Genomic DNA, 20,810 nt, shown 5'->3' on the forward strand with positions numbered 1-20,810 from the left:
GTACTCAGTTTTGTTTCAGGGATTGAAGGTTTTCTGACTTGCGTGCCAGTGTTGTTGCACTGAGTTTCTACTTTTGGGTTTTCAATATAGTCTTTGTGAAGAATTATTTGTTTTTGATTGTTCATAAGAGGAAACACTCTATTTTCCTACTTTAAAATAATGTAGCTATTGAGTGCTTACACATTTTTAAATGATTTGAGATTTAAATTATATTTTACAGGTGTGTACTCACTTCTCTTGTATGCTGTATTTTTAATAGAGGTCCTGATTTGGCTCACTGACCTGTGTTTTTCCCCCACTGCTGTAGCCTATTACTCCAGGCTGTACTTCATCCAGTCCGCCAGGGGGCGCTGTGATTATGTCATTAGTAGTTATTGACCAATCAGCGGTGTTTAGCGGTTTGAACAAGAAGCGGGTCCTGCGGCGGATTTTTTTTAGATTCATAACAGAAAACAATACACGAGAAATTAAGCAGATACAGAAAAAACTATCAGTCATGGCGAAGGGTTAAAACAGCTGTTCAAGTCGAGTTTAAACGAGTGTCGTGAGTTTCTGTTCATAAACCTTAAGAAATGTGTAATAGTTTGTTTTGTTTTCAGAGTTAGCCGAGGTTGAGCTATCCGGCTAAACTTCACTGTACTCGTTCGCAACGACAGATACTTTTGAACTGTACTCCGTCCGTTTTAATTAAGTTTTGACTTATTAGCACTGTCTTAGTTGCAGTTTTAAACATGAAGCCATCAAAGCCGTTAATTTTGAAGACATACGGTAAACAGAGGAGGAAAGTGTCCGCCTGGATTTCACCCGATGACCGCAAGCAGGCCTTCGACAGCACTCTGTCAACAGATGACTCCGTGTTTGAAGACCGAAAATCTAAGAGGACACGGTTTGTTCTGTCCCATCATTCTGCCTGTCATCTTTACGATTCATTCAGCTGTCTTGCTGTTCATTTCTCCCTTCTGTTATGCATGTCCTATGTTGTTTTTTCACAAGGCTTCACAATTGCTTGGGTTATAGGGGAATTACACAGAGCAAAATCTGGCAAAGGTATAAAGTACACCATATAAAGTAGCATGAATTTGATTATTGAGAGTTTGCTTTTAGAAACGCAGGAGAAGTATGCCAGGATATTTATAATACATAAAAAGGAACATGTTTTCATAGGAGTGTCAGCTGCTAAATTCAGGGATTAGTATTCTTGTACTTTCCTCAAGTTAGAGCCTGACTAATATATCAGCTACAGCTTCAGAGATTAATCGATTAGCTCTCATCTTGGGCTTTGGAAAACACTGAGCAACATTTTTTCACAATTTTCTGGTATTTTACAGACCAAATAACAAGTTTAATAATCAAGAAAAGTATAGATAGCTTAATCCATAATGATAATAAACATTGGTAGCAGTGTTAATACCAGCATAACAACTGTACATTTTAGGTTTAGGCCTATCATAATATGTTTGTATTGATGTATTTGGCAACCAGTGAGCCACACAAAACTGCCGTACAGAACTGTTTTATAAAAGAAGCTACTTAGAAACCCTATGCTACAGATTCTTGACAAGTTTGTCTCTCAACTGTGAAATGCCTGTCTCAGTCTTTGTCATGATTATGGATCTTCTCCAACGAAATGGTAGGTAGCCAAACAGACAGGCTGACTGTCCTCTTCCATCTCTGGAGGAGATTTACAGTACCCGATGCCTCAGGAGAGCCCGCAGCATTATCAGGGATCCCTCATACCCTGGCAACCACCTCTTAACTCCTACCCTCAGGGAGACATTTAAGGGCAATAAAGACAAGGACAAACAGACTAAAGAACACTTTTTATCCAAGAGCTGTCGTTGCCCTGAACGCTGCAAATTCTCAACCCTCATTCTTCACTGTTCAATAGAAAATCTCTGTTCATACACCAAATGCAATACCCCTAGTGCAATATCAATACATATCATGTGCAATTTTTTCTATTCTTCATCCCTTTAGTCGTGTAAATACCCCAGCATAGCATATCTTTATAGCTTGTTAAGTTTTCATCTGTCTTTCATTTCACAGAGAGAAGCGCACGAAGGCTGGTGGTCCTCGAGCAGTACGTCTTGCCAAGAAAAAAGCCATGCAGTGTCTGACTGAAAAGAGTTCTAATGAGGAGATCATCATCGCTGACTCTCCACCTCCTCCTCCGCTTGCTCAGCAGAATAAGGCAACCAGGTCTGTGAATTAACATACAGCTGTAAATTCTCAGTGATGTTTTTATTTCTGTATTACACATTTTGTAATAACTAAATCATTAATAAAATGATTAGTTGTTTTTTATTAAACTGAAAGATTGTGTAGTATTTTGTTAATCCCTGGATAGGTGAGGTATCTGTGAGGGTCATTGCGTAGTCTTTGGATAATTTCTTATTGTAGTTTCATATTTGCCCATGCTTCTTATCTTTTTTGCCCCTCCTTAGAGAGAGAAGGAAGACAAGTGTTGCCAGTAAAAGAGTGGTCCGTCCTGCAAGAGGAAAGGCCAAGCTAGCAGAGAGCAGCAGTGATGAGGAGAACATCAGTAGGCCCTCTCCTCCTGCTCCTCAGCTCACACAGCAGAGCAAGACAACCAGGTCTGTGCATAAACAGGCATAACCAGAACATTATTTAAATGCAAAGTCAGCATGTGTTGAGGTTTATGGTTCTGCTTTTTATGTTTCCCCAAGAGTGTCTGCAAGCAGCCATTTGACATTACTGGTAATCAAAGGCCTTAAACTTCGATGGTGGAGGCCCACATGGACAACCGTGGACACCTGCTTCTTGCTATGATACTAGTTTCTTTTCCGCTTGGAGGATGCGTCCCATAATTGTGCAATAGATTGATGTCTTCCTATTTTGTTCTTGCACAGTACTGTCCTTGTAACGTAGTTGCTGTCTGGACATAAACTTGGCTGCACGTGAACCACCAACCCACAGAAAGTCCTTGTTAGTATAGTGGACAGTATCTCCGCCTGTCACGCAGTAAACCGGGTTTTGATTCCCCGATGGGCAGTGTTTACTTTTAACCAAACCCCCCCCTGCAGAATCAATAAAGTATTTCTAATTTTGGCTTTGTTAACACTCTGAGAAAGTGTTAGATACTTGCAGAAGTAGGTTTTGTGTCTGTTAATGTATTTCTGAAATCATCTTTGTCTCTGCATGTCAACAGGAAAAGCCGGCTTGTGTCTAAACCTGGTGTTTTGGCAAGGCAGGCAGGCCAGTGGGTTTTTTCTACCAGCAAGAGTGAGGAAGAGGTGTCTGCACCAAAACGCTGTAAAACTTCAGTTCAAATGAAGACAGACACTAAGTAAGTGCTCACTCCAGTTTTTAAGCCCTTATTAAAAAGACTGAAAAGTGACTGCTACATAAAGATTCTTAGCAATTGCTATAACCATCAGATCTTTTCCTCTTCTCCTTGTTTTTTTTTTTCAGTGTTCATCCTCCGCCTACTGGCCGTTTCGTAACCCACCGCAGACGTGCAGCTGCCACCAAACCCAAACTCTCTACAGCAATAGCCAGCATACTCAGTTCTTCTGATGATTTTACTTGTGGAGCATTTGGTTTCGACAGGATTCATCGGCCTTCCAGGAGAAGGAAAGTCCCTTCAACAATTGGGGCGTCGAGTGTGGAGAACTCAATGAATGCTGCAGGGACTTCCAGCTTTGCCGCCAACCCCCTCCGAGAGATATCTCTCAATGAGCTGGCAGATCACAGTCTGGGACCCTGCCCAAGGAAACCTATCTTCTGCTCTACGCCCTCAGCAGGCTCCTTGAGCAAACGTGGACACCCTAAAGTGTTTCCATTCAACGATCAATCCTCCACTTCCCAATCCATGTCAGTCAGCTTTATAGGTGTCTTTGAAGAGGATTCACCAGAGAAGCCTGTGCCTCATTCTGCATCACTCACTGGACTTAACTACAAGGAGAAGCTGCAGCCAAGCCGAGATGAGCTGCAAAAACAAGCAGACCTGCATCACCACATAGAACCATCTGTTGACTTATTTGTGGACCCCAGGAGACGTAGCTGCAGTGACGAAGCCAAAAGCAATCATGAAGACTCAGGGCCTGAGAAAGATGGGGAATTACCAAGTGTAAATCTGCTTTCTACAGACAGTGGACGCAGCAGTCATTTTGTGTCAGCAGCAGCAGGGTTAGAGTGGCTGATAGAGGCTCTGAAGGAGAAATGTTTGACCGAGCGCTGCACAGTGCAGCTGGAGAGATTAGACTTCCTCACTGTGACTCAGCTCTGCAGTCAAACAACTTACTCATCCTGTTTGGAACATTCAAGCTCAGTTCACAGCCAGCGGACTGATGAACAGCCCCAGTCTATGGACGGCGGTCAAACGGTTGACAGTTCACAGTCTTTAGAAGCAGCACTTCATTTGTCCGTGGCAAACAATAAAACCAGTGATTATATACAGTCAGTAAATAGTTTTGAACAAACATCTTCCATGATTGACAGTCACAGCTGTAACATTTCTTCATTAGTTGACTGTAAGCAGTCAGCTGATCATTCATCCATACAGTCAGAATCAGTGCTTTACGTTGAATCCGGCAGCCACACAGACAGCAGCTGTGAGATTGTCACAGGCACGCAATTACCAGCCAGTAGTGCTTTGCAAACACAAAAACAGAAGGCTTTAGCAGCAAAGGATGAATGTCTTACCAAGAAACCCGTAGTTCAGATAAAAAAACTGTCTTCGTCACAACTGACTGTTCAACAACTCAAAGGCTTCGCACAGCACAAAGATGCAAGATTGGCTTGTAATGAGAAATGTGTTCATCTTAATGCTTACAAGTCTGAAGACGACCACACACATAACATGGATGACCCAGAAGATAACAAACATTCTGAGGAAATTACTGAAAGATTAATGGTTTCTAAACAATTAAATAACAGCCCATTAGCAAAGAGACAGTCTGCTGAGGGAGAAATGGAAGAAAAGGCAGCAGTGTTGAAGGGGAAGTGCCTAGCAGACAAATTAACTGTTGAGATAAAGAGATTCACTTTGTCGCAGGTGAAAGAAAATCTGCAATTCAAAGATGTCACACTTAAATCATCCACAGATGTGTCAGACTCAACCAGTGATGATCAGACAAAGACGGACCTTCTGTCTGAAAGTGACTCCAATCACTGTAATGAAGACACTGCTTCAGTGAAAGTCAGTGTAAAAAATCGAGGCTCAATTTGTTTGGAGGATAAGATTACTTCAGACAGAGAACCTGGAAAGAACTCTGGCAACGTTGTCCGTAACAGGAAAAAGATGTCCCTGGCTCCCAAAGAAAAGAAACGGAGGAGCACGTCTACAGACCGACCTGGGACAACAAGGAAGGCGTGTGTGAGCGGCATGAGCGTGAGTCGCTGGAAAAACAAAGGCGGCGACAGCACACACGTGTTCAGGGGCAGGACTGCACAGACTGGCCGGACCAAAGCTGTGGACTGTAGCATCAATGAGCTGATCCCCACACAACACAAACAGCCAAGGGTGAGAACAACATTCACAGAAACACAAATGACAGTTTTGTCATAAGGTAACATAATAATAAATAGTACACACAAGTATTTGATGGTTAAAGCCTTTAAAATGTGATGACTTACTGCTGCTTTTTGATATCACATATCACTGGAAATTTAACAGAACACATCTGCAAACTGTCAGACAACAAGGAATGTGAAAACATACGTTTGGGCGTCTAGTACTGGCTTTTAAACGAAAGAGGTCAAGGTAGACTATGAAAAGTCTGTAGGGAATTTTATTATTCTAAATTGTTAGCTGCTATACTATCAAGAAGCATCTGCAGTAATTTAAAGTGCAATATGCCGTTTTAATTCGACAAAGGGTGTATTAGATTATAAAAACTTGGTGTTCATACACAGCTCTGGCACTGTAAGGTGTTGTACTGACTGCAATCAAATTTTATTATCTGTTCAAGTCCGCTAGAGTCCGCATTAAACCTATCTGTGGCCGCCCACATGTAACACAAAATCTGTGTCCACCACTAAGTTACAAAGGCAGTAGTGGCCATGCTCAGCAGTGGTGAGCATGCACACAATATGTAGATGGAGATGTTCTGCGCATAGATGGAATGGTTTCTCAAGGCAGACTAGAAAGTAGTGTAATTTAAAACAATTACGCAACTGTCTGTGTGTGTGTTCTGCAGGGGAGTAAAATTCTGGCTGAACAGGGAAAGTAGCTTGGACTGATCCTTGCAACACTACTCCAGCGTATCCTGTGTATGTTTGTGTTTGTGCACAAGCTAAATATGTACAAACTTTCTTCAGAATTGCAGACTCCACTTTTAAAAAACATATTTGTTTTCCCAGTGCCTTGGATACAGCACCATGGAAGTGGAGTTTTGTTTATGCGGAAATATTCTTATGATGAGCACTGCAGAAGTTTCCACTAATATGTGTAGTTATCTAGTTTTTCAAGGGTATTTTTTTATTGCTCCAAGTGCCACAAATTTACCTCTTGGCATGATCTCACAACCTAGGCAAAAAAAAAATTCAAAACTGTCCATGTGTCCCCAAAGCAAAGACACAAAATATGTCTGTGTGCTGAACATAAATTGTATATCTGTTTAATGTGTGTATTGTTTTCAGTTCTGGCATAATCCACCCAACAGAAATTAAGCATTTAAAAGTAAAAAAGGATTTAAAGTCATATATCTTGTGTGTAGGAGTTGTTGGGAGCTACCACAAATTTCTCTACGCCGCTGAAAGCAAATCAGCTCAACCTCTCGTCTCTGTTGGCGGATTTCACACCAAGCACACACACCTGGAGCCGACTCAAAGCCGCCCTCTCCGTTCACCGCAAGGCCATGGGTAATAACACACATCACTAAGTTCTAATCAAGCCGTCAGTGGTTTTGACTGAAATTTTTAAGCTCACAGTTCAAGTACACATGTCCCCTGTGATCGAGTCAGCTCATCTCTGCTCCCTCTCGTTAGTGCTGCTCACTCCGAGGAGTTTACATCTGTCAGCGTCCAGCTCTCCTGTGAGGACCGAGCTCGCCGACGTCAGCCGGGATCTCTTTGCCACTCCCTTACGGACACCGCTCTCCAGACGCCTCCAGTCACAGCTGCAAAGCCAAACATCTCTGGTACGATGCACAGTGCACATCCGCTAATATGAAGTGATAACTGCACATTACTGCCATCAAGTCTCAAAGTGATAGGCATAACAGGATTATCAACTTTCTGCTTCTTACCCTCCACATACTGGGTGCTTTACTGTGATTGGGGTATTACAGCAGATTGGAACCTCTAGTCTGTGAATGAGTGTAACCTCCACGCTCCCATCTTCTGCTGCAGGTTGTGTGTGAAGATGCAGAGCTGTCGGATGCAGAGAAGGTGTACTCTGAGTGTGGCCAGCAGCAGCCTCTGCCCTGGGAGGAGTGTATTCTCCCTCATCGTATGAAGCGGTGTGTGAAGATCGGGGAGGGGACCTTTGGTGAGGTCTTCTCAACCACCAATGCCTCAGGAGACACTGTGGCACTCAAAGTACGTGTGTTTGTGAGTGTATTACTTTGTGTTAGAGGTATTGTTTTGTTTAGATTCTGACAGTGTGATCAATATAAACCATACTGCATTATATATGTAGTGTCATAACGTTAAGCGGGTTGTATTTCCAAGGCTTTCTTCCGTGAAAGAAACTAGGTCATGTGTCATCACGAGAGAATTTCAGTCATATGATAACAACAAGTTGTGTTTATAGTACACACCATGCGACAACACCTGAGGAAATTGTATTTACTGAAGAAGCTGTGAATTATGGTCAAATGTTATGGGTAAAGCCCGTAAATGTACCTTGAGTTTAACGCAGTGTAGCATTTTTTTGTCCGTGGTCAAGAATGAATCTCCATTTCTAAACTGAAAAAACACAGATATGTTCGGTAATAAAGACTTGTCATAAATGTAGGGATGTGTACAGTATAATCTGAAGGAACACTGGATTGTGTTTTCAGATCATTCCTGTAGAGGGCAGTGAGAAGGTGAACGGAGAGGACCAGAAGACTTTTGGAGAGATTCTCCATGAGATTATTATCTCAAAGTAAGCAGCACACTGGGTAACACTTCACACCACATCAGTCCATTTCCTAAAATCCTAGGATCATGAGGTCTGAATATTTCAGTCTAGTGGTACCTAATGATGAACCTTTGAAGCCACATCAAAGTAGTCCTGCGATAATGAACAGCGTTGTCGTGTTTTTCCGACAGGGAGCTGAGCAGCCTGAAAGAGAAGCAGCACAACCAGACTCACGCTTTTATTGGACTTAATGAGTGAGTATTCTCTTTGGTCTTTGTCTTTACTTTTGTTAGCGTCCCAGCAGTTTTGAATGTTAACGTGACTTGATGTGTCTGTTGTTCCCTCACAGTCTTCATTGCGTTCAAGGCTGCTACCCTCCAGATTTCATGAATGCTTGGGATGCATTTGATCAGCGGAAGGGTTCTGAGAATGACAGACCAGGTCAGTGAGAGAAAAGCTTTTTTTTTTCTTTTTACACAGTATTTCATTTCTTTTGACTTATTATAGCAACTATCAGAAACCAAACAAAAACGGCTAAAAGAAAATATACACCTATCAGCAACAACACTAAAACCAGGTCAGGTGAAGTGAATAACATTTAGTATCTCGTGACAATGGCACCTGTCAGTGGGTGGGATATAATAGGCAGCAAAGTTAACAGTCAGGCCTTGAAATTGATGTGTTGAACGCAGAACAAATGGACAAGCGTAAGGATGTTGGCCCAGAGCCAAACTGTGATGGCTAGACACCTGGGTCAGAACATCTCCAAAATGGCAGCTCCTGTCAGCTGTTCCCAGTTTGCAGCGGTTAGTATGTAGCTAAAGTGGTTCAAGGAAGCACAACTGATATACTAGTGACAGGGTTATGGGTGGCCAAAGGTCAGTGATGCACGTGAGGAGTAAAGGCTGGCCCATGTAGTCTGCTTCCCACAGAAGAGCTACTGTAGCAGAAATAGCTGAAAACTCTATTTCTGGCTATGGTAGAAAGGTGTCAGAACAAGCGTATGGGGCTGTGTAGCTGCAGATTAGTTAGGGTGCCGTTGCCCCCGCCACTAAAAGCACTTACAATGGGCACCTGAGCATCAGAACTGAACCATGGAGCAATGGAAGAAGGTGACCTGATCTGTTCAGTCACATTTTTTTTATTCCATGTAAAAAACAATCAAATTAAGTGTCTTTGGGATGTGCTAGAAAAACATTCACAGAGGTACCACCTCACAGCTTCCAGGACTTCAAGGATCTGCTACTAACACCTTTGTGCCTGATACACCTTTCATGGTCCTTGACAGGTCAAAGCTGTTTTGACAGTATAAAGGGGGTGAACATGATATTAGGCAGGTGCTTTGAATGTTGTAGCAGATCAGTGTTCAACTATATATAGTTTGTTCTCCATCACTTTGGCTGTAACAGTAGACTTCTTGAATCATTGGGTTTTTCTTCATGTGTCTTTGCGTAGATTTCTTTAAAAAGGATCAGTTCTTCATAATCCTGGAGTTTGAGTTTGGAGGCGCCGACTTAGAGAACAGCAATGGAACGGTAGGAACGCTGCATGACACCGAATGACAGATGACTTGTACCTTCCCTGTGCCGTTGTTGAAGATAAACTTTAAATGCTGCTATAATTTCTCTGCGGTAGTGACAGTTTCAAGCCCTCTGTCTTCAAAGTGAAGCATGACGAGCGACGCTCTCTTCTCATTACACAAGCTTTAGCTCATTACACTCGCACACTAGCTGTATAATGTGCTCAAAAATTAATGAAGACAGAATGCATTAAAAAATAATACTGTCTTGAATTGAGTCATTACAACTTAATATCAGCTAGACCATACATTAGATTTCCTGCTGGAGGAAATACTGAAAGAGGATGCTCAACAGCTGCACAAAATCCCTAGTTTCTGCAAATGCTGTGTACTGATTCGAAACAACAGGGAATTCTATTTTCTAAGCATTAGCTTATAATTGCACAGTGTTTCAGTGGTGTCAGAGTGAAAGGCAGCTTTTAATTTAAGCCTTTTTTGTGTTAAGTTTGCGTCTTTAAGGGTGGCGAAGAGCATCCTTCATCAGGTCACTGCTGGGTTGGCTGTTGCGGAGCAGGAGCTACACTTTGAACACAGGTACAGTACGATCACACACTTTATCAAATTACACGACAGATGGACTGCATGCATCACTACTTTCGTACACTGAGCAGGAGATGATACTGTGTGTATAAAATCTATAAAATGTCAGTTTTCCCAGAGCCCAAGACGATCCCTTCAAACATCTTGTTTTGTCTCACACTCAAACCAAAACTTTTCAATGTTATTTATTATAGTAAAGATTAAGAAAACCAGCAACTTTCCACCTTTGAGCAGGTAGAAACTGAATAAAAATTGTTGATAGTTGTTGATTAACTTACCAATTAGTTGACTAATCAGTGAAGCTCTAGTTGGTGTAGATGCAAAGCTGATATGCACGATCTCTAGATTTGTTTTTTTCAACCTAATCTCTAGAGCATACCTTTGTGCTATCATCAGCTAAGACACAAGCGAACAACTTCCATAGCTTTGATATTTTTAAGTAAATTTAACTTACAGACCAGATCTGTCATGAAAGTTTCCTTTAAGTGATCAACTTGAACTCTGAGTGTCACAGCAGGGGAGAAATGTGGCGTTCAGTCGAGTCAAGTGACAGACTTCATGGTGTGAGCCAGCACAGTGACGCAGTTGGTGTATATGTGGTGTGAATGTGATGGATGATTTGTTGGTGTCTTGTAACAGTCAGGAACTTTATCCCCTCTGTCCTGTTTACTGCAGGGACCTCCACTGGGGCAATGTGTTGGTCAAAACAACCAAGGAGAAGACGGGGAGCTTCCTTCTAAATGGAACGGCCCACTGTGTGGAAACCAAAGGGGTGCTGGTCCGCATCATTGACTATTCTCTGTCCAGACTTGAAATTGGTCAGATATTTTCTACGCCCTACCTTCCACTGTCATGTTTTAAAGATCTCATTTTGTGCTCATAATATGCCGTTAAAAACCGAGAGCAGTTTGACAACCACATGCTTTGTTCTCTCCAGATGATCTGACGGTGTCCTGTGATATCTCGAATGATGAAGACCTCTTCCTGGGCCAGGGGGACTACCAGTTTGAGGTCTACAGACTGATGAGAAAGGAAAATGGGTCAGTCCAATTATTCGTTAGCAACAAATTTGGAAACACCCACGTGTCATGTAGCTGGATTTCCTCTGTCACATTAACGTTAATAATATGCATATAGAAGAACTGTATCCCTGCACCACCATCACTATTATGCAGTGTGCAAACTTTGGGAATCTTATTGTGTTTAAACGTGACCAACAAAATGCAATAACGAGTTAAAAATACCATCCATTAATTCTCTTATAATGCTATTGTGATCATAGTCTCCCAATTTAATTTACAAGTCCCTCCTCTGTCGTTGACTTAACTCCTAACACTCATCTCTGTGCATCAGAGTTACATATTTACAAGTTTGAAAATAAAAAGGCTTAGGTGTAACTCTGCGAAGTTGGTTTACATTTTAACGATACCACGACTCTTAACGATGGTGCTTATTGATCCTATACTTTAACAGTACTCTTATATGTACTTTGTCATCTTGGTGGTAATATTAGAGTAATTCAGCAATACATGTTCGAGCCAGAAGCTAATTCTTAAAAAGAATAATGATACAGAAAGTTCCACCTCCATGTTCCGTAGGTTTGTTTTTGAAGCTGTCATCAGTACAGCTTTTAGTTCTAAATGCTCAGCGATGGCATCAATTGCTTATTTTGCTCATGATGTCTCTTCTACCACATAGAAAATACCAGATGGGGTCTTTAAGCTATCGGTATATATATATATATGTAATTTCTGTCATCTAGCTAACCATGAAGGTGTTTGCACAGCTCGACCAGGAGTTTTATAATCCTGACAAGCTCTTAATCCAACAAGAGACATTTTCACTGCTGTTAATCTCAACAACAGTAGAAAAGTGAGATAACGTTACGTAACGCGATCTCTCCCCCCACTATCGCAGACACACTGTCTCTCACTCCCTCACTCTTAACTGTGAGTTTTCTACATTTCTTCTCTTTTTTTCAATGTATGCCACTAATACAAGGTGAGAGAGAAACATCTTCTCTGTATTTCCTGGATATATAGAGAAACTGACACAAAAAAGTCTTTCGTTCTATTCTTTTCTATTGATTTTATTGTGCGGTTTTAGTTGCATTTTCTCTCCAGTTTTCTTCTCTTTCTCTGTAGCTAACATTATTAAGCATCTTTATTTCAGTCCTCTTTCCTCTTTTTGTTGTTAAAGGACTTGGACTATATAATTAATTCATATATTATAAACAATTTTTTGGATAGTTGCTTACAAAAATGATGCTAGGTTGCTCCACATCTTCCAACCTATCAGAATCCAACACATATCACAGGTAGTGTAGCATAATGGAGCCTAGATATTTCAAGAAACTTCCTATTGATTGGATTTTTGCTGAATGAATCAATATGATATCCAGAGATTCAAATCAGCCAATTAGAGACTTCAAATTATAAGGCTTTCCTTACTGTACACCATTGATAGGATGGCTACATCTGGGGCTTGTGTGGTCTGATACATGGTTTATAGGAGTCATCCAGAGACTACAACCTCCTCAACCTCATACTAATATTTCATTGTAATTTGTCATAAAGGACAATGCACTTCTTTCTTCTTTTGTTGGATAAGAAGCTCTCTCATATATGTCTGTTAGCTACAACCAGCAGCTACTCGTTTTTTCTAATTTCCATTTCCCAAATGTTGAATATTGCTTTCACACACCCAATCCGTCTTCTTGTGAACGTTTCTGCTCTTCCACAGCGTCAAACCATCATCTCAGAATGGTTGTAGTGGTGATTTATCAATCCCCTGCTGCTGTTTTTGTCTTTTTCAGAAACAACTGGAGTAACTACCACCCCCATACCAACGTACTGTGGCTCCACTACCTGTGCTCCAAGCTGCTTTCCATGAAGTACCGGGGCACTGGAGGGAGGAGCGCCAAGGACATGCGAGAGGAGCTCACTCGTTTCTATGACAACGTCCTCCAGTACAGCTCTGCCACGGAGGTGCTGCAGAACTGCCCCATGTTTCAGTAGTATGTGAGCACTGAACAACTGAATTGTGAGAATGCTTGTATATGTTTTTTTTTTTTTCCTAGTATGAAAAAGGTGCAATGAATCTGGGTCGTTTGAATTCGACGCCCTTCGCTCTGTAGCCTGTCTTCTTTGTTAACCTCGGACATGTAAAGACAGTTATTGATCCTCTTGTAACTAGCAGAGATGAAGGTTGCTTCATCTTGAGACAAAGGTTATTAAAATGACCATGTGAAAACGATGTATTTGTGTGTTTATGGAGCTCGTTTATCTGTTTCTGCATGTTTTTTTTTTCTTATTTAACTGAATTCAGTTTCATGCATCTTAAATATAAAAGCAGAGAAAATATTTTAATAAATTTTGGTTTCTAATTTTTGTAGATGTTTGTAGTGGTATTGTGCTCAAAATTCTGTGCAGTCTGTTTAAGTGCTTAAACACTTGGTCCATGAGTTGGCTGGTGGAAATGAATCACCAACGACTAAATTTGATTAACTAGTCTTAAAAGAAAAAATGCTTGATCTTCTCTGGTTGTAGCTTCTCAGATTTACAGCCTTCTGATGCTAAACACGGACTTTTAAGAAGTTGCCTTTGGCTCTGGAAAATGGTGAATATTTTCAGAATGCTAATGGGCTAGATGATTAATCTATTAGCTATTTTTCAATTAGCTGATAATGACAATTATCAGTTCATCAAGAACTAAGCTACAAATACCGCATGTGAGGAAACTAATTCTAAAAAAAAAAACAAAGGCCACATGTGGTCATATGAAATTGCAAATAATCTGTTGAATTAGATCTTAATAAATAATGTCAAAATAGGTAACTGCTGTCCAACATACAGATGGGACAATTAACAGTTTAAAGGGAAACCTGTTATGGCAGCAGTTTGACCTTTTGTAACACAGAAGATGGAGATAAAAATTAATAAAATGCATCTATTAAAGGATCTGATGCTGTTTTGCAAGAAAATGTTCAAACATTGCATTCTCTCTGCTTGAGATCAATAAAGTTAATGTTCTTTGAGGATTAAACAATATGATAATAGGAATGCCCTGAGACTACAAATTTGTCACCTGACAGATTTGTTCATCCTCAGTTTTAAAGAAACGTTTTCAGCGGCTTTCGGTTGCTCTTAATTTTAGCATCTTACATGTATTTGATTTTCTTTTTGTCTTGCTTGTAGTATTTTGTTTATTTTGTTTTCAGTTTGATTTTATATGGTTTTATGCTGTTTTCTATCTTGCTTATTTCCGTTGTTGCCTGACCATATGTTACACAATCGTCAACTGTGGGTGATTTAAAATGTGCTGATAAATAGATGTCATTTGAAATGACAGATGTTGGCCACTACGAATGATATAAATTTAAATCGCTATGTCATTACTGGAATTTTGAACTCTCAAATTTCTGCTAAAATCAACATCTCTCAGGATTTAATGGTCATTTTGGATTTTTATATGACTTTTGTAACAATGAGAAGAAAGAATTTGATTTGTAATGATTTTGATTTGAGGAATACTTTATGAAAAAGTCTTTTCTTGTTACCTTTGATATAAATGTCAGAAGACATTCAGGGCCGTTCTCCATGTAAGTGGCACACAAAGTCCAAACTAACGCTACACATTATCCTCCTTTGTTTCCTGGAATAGCAGCATCATGATGTCTGACTGTTTCAGTTTTCTGATACCTAACGAAGAGCCTTGAAACCACATCAAAGCGGTCCAGCTGGGCAGCGCTGACTGAACAGCGATGGTTTGTTTTTCTGACCAAACACTGAGTCGCCTCAAAGAGAAGCAGCAGAACCATCACTGGACTCAGTAAGTATTCTCTTTGGTCTTTTTTGTATGTTAGTTTCTCAGCAGTTTTGAGTGTTAATGTGACTGTTCCCTCACAGTTTCCACTGCGTCCAAGGCTGCTGTACCTAATAATAGTTTCTAATTATCTGACACACATTTTTAGCAACAATAAAGCTCAAAGAATGTTTTTTTTTCTTTCTTTCTTTTTTTTTTTTTGCTTTCCTGTATAGGAAGAAGAAGCGCTTTACAAAAACAAAATATTTTATTCAATTTCTTCATTAAGATATTTATACATTTTTGCATTGAAACAAGCTTCATTTTGGTATGGTGAGTCGCGTGTGTCCATTTTGACATGGATCTTGGTTGAATATGTCGAATGCTTCCATACTCAAAGAGACACTTGGTTGTTGGACTTTAGGAAATGTACATTTGCCTGGAGTAATTGTGTGATGAGATCGGAGCAACAGTTGCATTTAAAAAAGGAAGACTGCCTTTTAAAAAAAGATATGGACACATTCCAAACGATACAAACAAGATCCGGCAGGCCTTATGTTCTGAGAAGAGGTCAGGCATGTGTTTGAGAAGCACTTTTTGGTTGAGCTTTGAGGCAATGTTTGAGATGGCCTTGCTGGTGATGAGCCTGTATGTCTGTTTATGTCGATGTGTTTGTCTGTTTGTGTGTGTGTGTGTGTGTGTGTGGGTCTGCGTTTTAAAAGTCGTGTATGTGTGTGGGAAGCAAACCGATGTGTATAAGAAGCAATGAACTGTATATGAGATGTATTTGCAGCTGCTGTATGTGTGTGTGTGTGTGTGTGTGTTCATGTGTTTTTGTGCTCAGAAGGAGAAGTATTTGGTGAACCACTCCTGCTTCAGCCCTTCAGTCCCCCGCTGCTCCAGGTACGGGCCCCTGCAAAACACAACAAACACAACACGGTGACTTGTTTCACTGCAACTGATGTCATGATGCTACGGTTCAGAGCACTTCAAGGCTAGTTTAAGTACATACTAACATGTGTGTATACCATCATGGCAATCAGTTGGATGTGAATTCAAGTTAAGGCCAAAAACACGTCCACAGGATCAAGAAGCTTTTAGAAATTACAATCTTATATTTCCTTCTGGGTTTTAATTTGAATAGTTTTGACAACACGTCTCTCTTTTATATAAAATGTTTATTTAAGTCAAGATTAATTTTGTTATTGTCGATAGCAGGAGACATTTATTGACATGCCTGTGAATCTGCTGAGAAAATATTTACTTGTAACAGACTAAAAGAGGGCCAATAAATAAAGCCAAAATATTACACAGGCTGCAGTGCACTTCCTACTTTCCTCTGTGTAAAATATAAAAACACAAGTTGGAACTTTCTATCATTGCGTCTGGCTTTTATATCCAGGTATTGGGAAAATATTGCCGAGAAGCTGAGCTCAATTTTGCACCAAATAGCTAAAATAGAACCAGTCGTGTTTCTCCTGAGTGTAGCTACAGATCGACTCTCCTTATGCAGCTGACTTTAATAAGGAAACTTCTGCTTCTCGTGAGGCTGTGTTTTATGTTTCACTGGATCAGGGTGAAACCTTCCCCCCTCAGTCACACAGTGGTACAAAGAAACATTCCTCAGTGCGACATTTAAGGGAAATTCAAACCTCTTTTATAATAATTCTTCGACCTTCCTGGTGATTTTGCTGGTCTACTACAGAAAGGGCACTTTGTCCTCACAAACTAGTCAAAGACATTTAATAGTGACACTTTCATCTGATGTACTATTAATGTAAACGAGCATGTGTATGATGTGATGTATGTTCATGTAACTCATGTATGTTAATTATTTTGGTAATATCGGCGCTGTCTGGTGCTTTTGTGAAAAAATAAGGGAATTTTCAAAAAAGAAAACAAGAGGCATAAACCAGAAAAATGCAGGACAAAGGCAACATGAAAAATATGCATTTAAAGGAGAGAAAGAAACCACAAAATACAGACCTGTATCTGAACAAACAAATATTTAACAGTCTACCTGTAGGTGCAAAAGTCTGATTTTATTTTTTTATGTCCACTACATATAGTAAAGTTTTTGAATCTTATTATAAGCTGAAGCAAACACTGGTACCACCGCTAAATACAGAAGCCTTTAAGTGTTTGGTATGACACAGGCTTGAATGAACTCACATGAACTAGTAATTTATACTTAAGTTACTATCAGCTTAAATAGAAAACATCACTAAGAATGATTGTGCTGTTGTCCCTGCTGCTTTTCTACCTCTTTAATATATTTCAGATGACATTTAAAGGGTCTTTAAAAAAAGTTAAAGATATAATAAATGTGTGAAAAAATAATTTGTACTCATCTTTCTACTCATATTACAGAGAAATGTTAAGCGATTTGTTTTTACTCGACATTTTCGCCTTGACACGTCTGATAATATAAATGTACTTTTCACACCGTGACTTGAAAGATATTTTGGATGTATTTTCCTTTTTTTATTTAAGCTTTGAAGTGAAGGAATGTCTTCTATTTGACTTTTGTTCTGTATTTTTCTGGTTTGCGCTTGTCGATTTCTCATTGACACATATTTTTATCCTTAAGAATGCAGTTTGCTGAAACAAACTTGTCGTACTCATGAGTGTGCAGCTTTCCCGTTCCCTCCTTTTTCAGACTTGCAGCCTGTACCTGATTGAGTGGGCCTGCAGGTGTGCATGTGGCTCCTGGCAGGAGGGGGACACGTATCGTATGCCCGTCTGAGGAGAGGGGCAGACGGGGAGAGGAGCGGTTGGCGCCGGGGTGGGAGGGATGCAGGAGGTCCTGGACCTAGTGGAGCGGGGGAGGGAGGGGGAGGAATGTTGGCTGAGGGAGAGGGAGGTGTGCTTGTGTGGAAGGGAGGAGGTGGAGTAGTGGGGGGAGGTCTGGGGGTGGGAGGAGGACTGGTGGGGGAGGGTGGAGGAGGAGTGCTGATGGATGGAGGAGGAGGAGGAAGACGAGGACGAGGAGTGGGGCTGGAAGACACTCCTGTCGTAGGTGCCGGCGCCGGAGATGCTGGTGACACGAGGAGGCGACTCCACGCGTTTCCTCTGTCGGGAGAACACAGCCGCATACTGGTGAGAGGCTTATATAGACTTGCATACATCAGGCTGCAACAGCGTGTTTGTTATTCATGTTTTTGTTACTTAACCCTTACATACTATTCAAATGTATGTTTTATGTCTTCCATGCTGTGAAGAATCTCTGTCAAGAATTCCCACATAGTAAGCATCTATATCAAATTTTAAACGACAGATCTATTTAGAATGTCTAAATAGCCTATGTCACATTAATAAATGTAAATTAAAAAACACATAAAGCATGGCCTGCACAATTTCAAGATTCCCTACAACCACCATTTTCCTTGATTTGATCCACACTGGCACATGTAAAATCCATCCATCTTAATGGACCCGAAACTGCCTCAGTGTAAAAAAAAAAAAAAAATGTAGCACCTGTACAACCATAAAATTTCAAAATATTTTAATTTTTGTGTATTTTGGGTCCTTTTAACCTCTTAAGACCTGAGCTCTTGTTTGATATGCATTTTTAGTAATAAAAATTTAAAAATATAAAGAAAATAAAAATATATAATAAACAGTTTAAAATATATATATATATATACAATAATTTAAAAAAAATATATATATATTATGTGGTAATACAACCCAAAATGTGTTGTCCATGCATGTGGCCGCCAGGTCTCAAGAGGTTAAGAAACTTTCAGGCTAAAAGAATGACATTTAGGGTGTTTATTTAGGGTGACTGCTGTCAAATGTCACAAGGGGTCAAATTTGCCCTGAAACAGAGAAAGTAAGGGTAAAGGATGACATCAACCTAAATCCACAGCGAGACTCCTGCTATTTCTTTACTTTAACATGAGCAATATGTTCAAAATAAAGTAGACTTAATGTGTTCTCTGCTGTTAAACAACGAAAGGACCACCAGTACTGTGGGTGTTTTAATTTAAAAAGAATAGTTTCTTTTAGTTGACAAATCTACTAAAACCCCAAAACCAACAATGTATCCAAAGCTGGATGCAACACTTTCCTCTGCGCCTCCATTGTCCTATTTTTTATTTCACAGTTAAATCGGTGAGCCACAAATGTCCCTTTATTACAACAAACACAGCCTCTGTAGTTAACGTTAGGTCAGTCCCCGGTGTGCTGTACCGGTGCTGGAAATGCTTACTAGCATTTCCAAAAAGTGCATTAATCCTTGGCTGAAAATAGTCACTTACAAATGCACTATTAAGTCCAATTTAAGTAACTCCTGCTAAAATCTGCAGTGCCCAGCTGGTGAAGTGATGTTTAAGCCTTTTTATATCTGTATTAAAATGAATACATTAATAATAATTACTATCATCAGCCTTGCTTTTTATTCCAGCCTTTGCTAGATGTGGTAGTCGTAACAGAAGACACAGCTTATTAGTTCCTCAAAACAAGGCGCACTTCTACTAAAACATGCCCCTAGTAATGACTATACGGAGATAAACCAAAAATTTGTTTCCAACAACCATCGCAGGAACAGCGTATGGTGATGCTGTGTTTTAGCTTTCATCCAGATTTACAATCCCAGCCTCTCTGTGCTCATTTATCAATGAATGTAGGTAAATTAATGCACGCTGCCCTCAGTTTCTGCCTTAAATTATGATTCAGGCTGTTTAGATGCTTTTGTTTTTGCCATAAAACTCTTTTTGTAGTGTAGCTTCTACAGCATGATGTCTGTAAATTGTACATCATCATATTTGCATGCAAAGTATTTCATTAAAACAGATCTCAGGTTGAAACAGATTTGACATCAAGTGAAAATATTCAAAGCCTAATTAAATTCCTGTTATTTATTGGCTCCACACCTCACAGTTAAAAAAAAAACAAAAACTTCACACACACTTCTTCATCTTTACTGTCCAAATGTAATTAAATGCAGTGTGATGGAGTTACTGTGCCAAGGAGGCCCGTCTTTACGGCGAGCGATGTGCCGAGTGGGCGAGCTTGTACATTTTACCGCCTCATGCCACAGAAGCAGAAGTTGGCTTCGACCCACCAAGCCCTTCTGGCGGGCTTCGCTTTGACGAATACATTATGTGCATGAGTCGAACAGACAAACTCACCCTCATGGTTGGCGTGACGCTCCCGGGGCGGGACTTGCTGCTGTCACGGAGCCTGAGGGTGCTGTTGTCCCCGGCAACAGGAGGGTGGAGCTGCAGCTGATGCCTCTCTTCCTACAGGGAAGGAGGACGAGGAAGGACTTTCATTGGCCTTATTCACTATTGGTGCTGTTGTTGTGGTTGTTGTGTCTGGAGGGTGTACTTGTTTGCTAAGCTGCCTCATGCCACACAGATGGTAGACACGGCACTCAGTCAGAGGACACTTTAAAAAAAAAAGCAACATTCTCCTACGCATATATGACCACCGATGATTCATGAAGACACGGTTCCAATTAGATTTACTCCGAGTAGTTACAGTAATTCAGTTTTGTGAAGAACAGCCCAGTTTTTCATCAAGTCTTAGTCACAAAACTGCCTCTAGGAACGACACTTGGATGATGCTTTCTGACTACTAATCAGAGAAGCTGATATTGTCGATACTTGGTATTTGCAGTTACCAGATAAGTGACTGTTGAGACAGAAAACATGGAATAGTATTTGTCCCAACCGCTAGGATGTCCCTTAGGTGCTCAGATTAATGGAAAGTTTGGACAGCTGTAGTTACATGGCTCCTGAGCAAACTAAATCTGCTAATGGGAACTGTGTGATATGGTTTCCAAGGTCAAGCATAAAGCCACGAGCTCAGATGTCTTGACTGATCGGCCGGCGAGGGCATCTTCAAGACAGT

The 20,810-nt window shown here is 40.4% G+C and overlaps 2 protein-coding genes across 2 annotated transcripts in view; one reads left to right on the top strand and one right to left on the bottom strand.

Moving 5' to 3' along the window:
- The first annotated feature begins 731 nt into the window (after positions 1–731).
- Positions 732–13,403, top strand: haspin (histone H3 associated protein kinase). Its single transcript, XM_008292433.1, has 16 exons — positions 732–886; positions 2,047–2,199; positions 2,445–2,594; positions 3,170–3,307; positions 3,433–5,485; positions 6,681–6,825; positions 6,952–7,103; positions 7,315–7,503; positions 7,968–8,053; positions 8,221–8,283; positions 8,379–8,470; positions 9,485–9,564; positions 10,054–10,142; positions 10,824–10,966; positions 11,086–11,188; positions 12,964–13,403. The coding sequence occupies exons 1-16, from the start codon at positions 732–734 to the stop codon at positions 13,163–13,165; spliced, it is 3,993 nt and encodes a 1,330-aa protein (XP_008290655.1). The 3' UTR covers positions 13,166–13,403.
- A 1,797-nt stretch (positions 13,404–15,200) lies between these two features.
- Positions 15,201–20,810, bottom strand: part of fam184b (family with sequence similarity 184 member B) — a 28,277-nt gene continuing 22,667 nt past the window's right edge. The window contains 3 exon segments of the mRNA XM_008292428.1: positions 15,201–15,864; positions 17,626–18,023; positions 20,087–20,197. Coding sequence (XP_008290650.1) covers positions 15,792–15,864; positions 17,626–18,023; positions 20,087–20,197 — 582 coding nt within the window. The 3' untranslated portion in view covers positions 15,201–15,791.

This window comes from Stegastes partitus, unplaced genomic scaffold (assembly GCF_000690725.1).
Source record: "Stegastes partitus isolate 25-593 unplaced genomic scaffold, Stegastes_partitus-1.0.2 Scaffold810, whole genome shotgun sequence".
Classification (NCBI taxonomy): Eukaryota; Metazoa; Chordata; class Actinopteri; family Pomacentridae; genus Stegastes; species Stegastes partitus.

What these genes read in the sequence shown, in the direction of transcription:
- haspin (XM_008292433.1), top strand. Translation starts at nt 732, where the DNA reads ATGAAGCCATCAAAGCCGTTAATTTTGAAGACATACGGTAAACAGAGG. An exon ending in CATGAGATTATTATCTCAAA is followed by an intron (nt 8,054 to 8,220) that starts GTAAGCAGCACA and finishes TTTTTCCGACAG; the next exon opens with GGAGCTGAGCAGCCTGAAAG. An exon ending in CTGATGAGAAAGGAAAATGG is followed by an intron (nt 11,189 to 12,963) that starts GTCAGTCCAATT and finishes TGTCTTTTTCAG; the next exon opens with AAACAACTGGAGTAACTACC.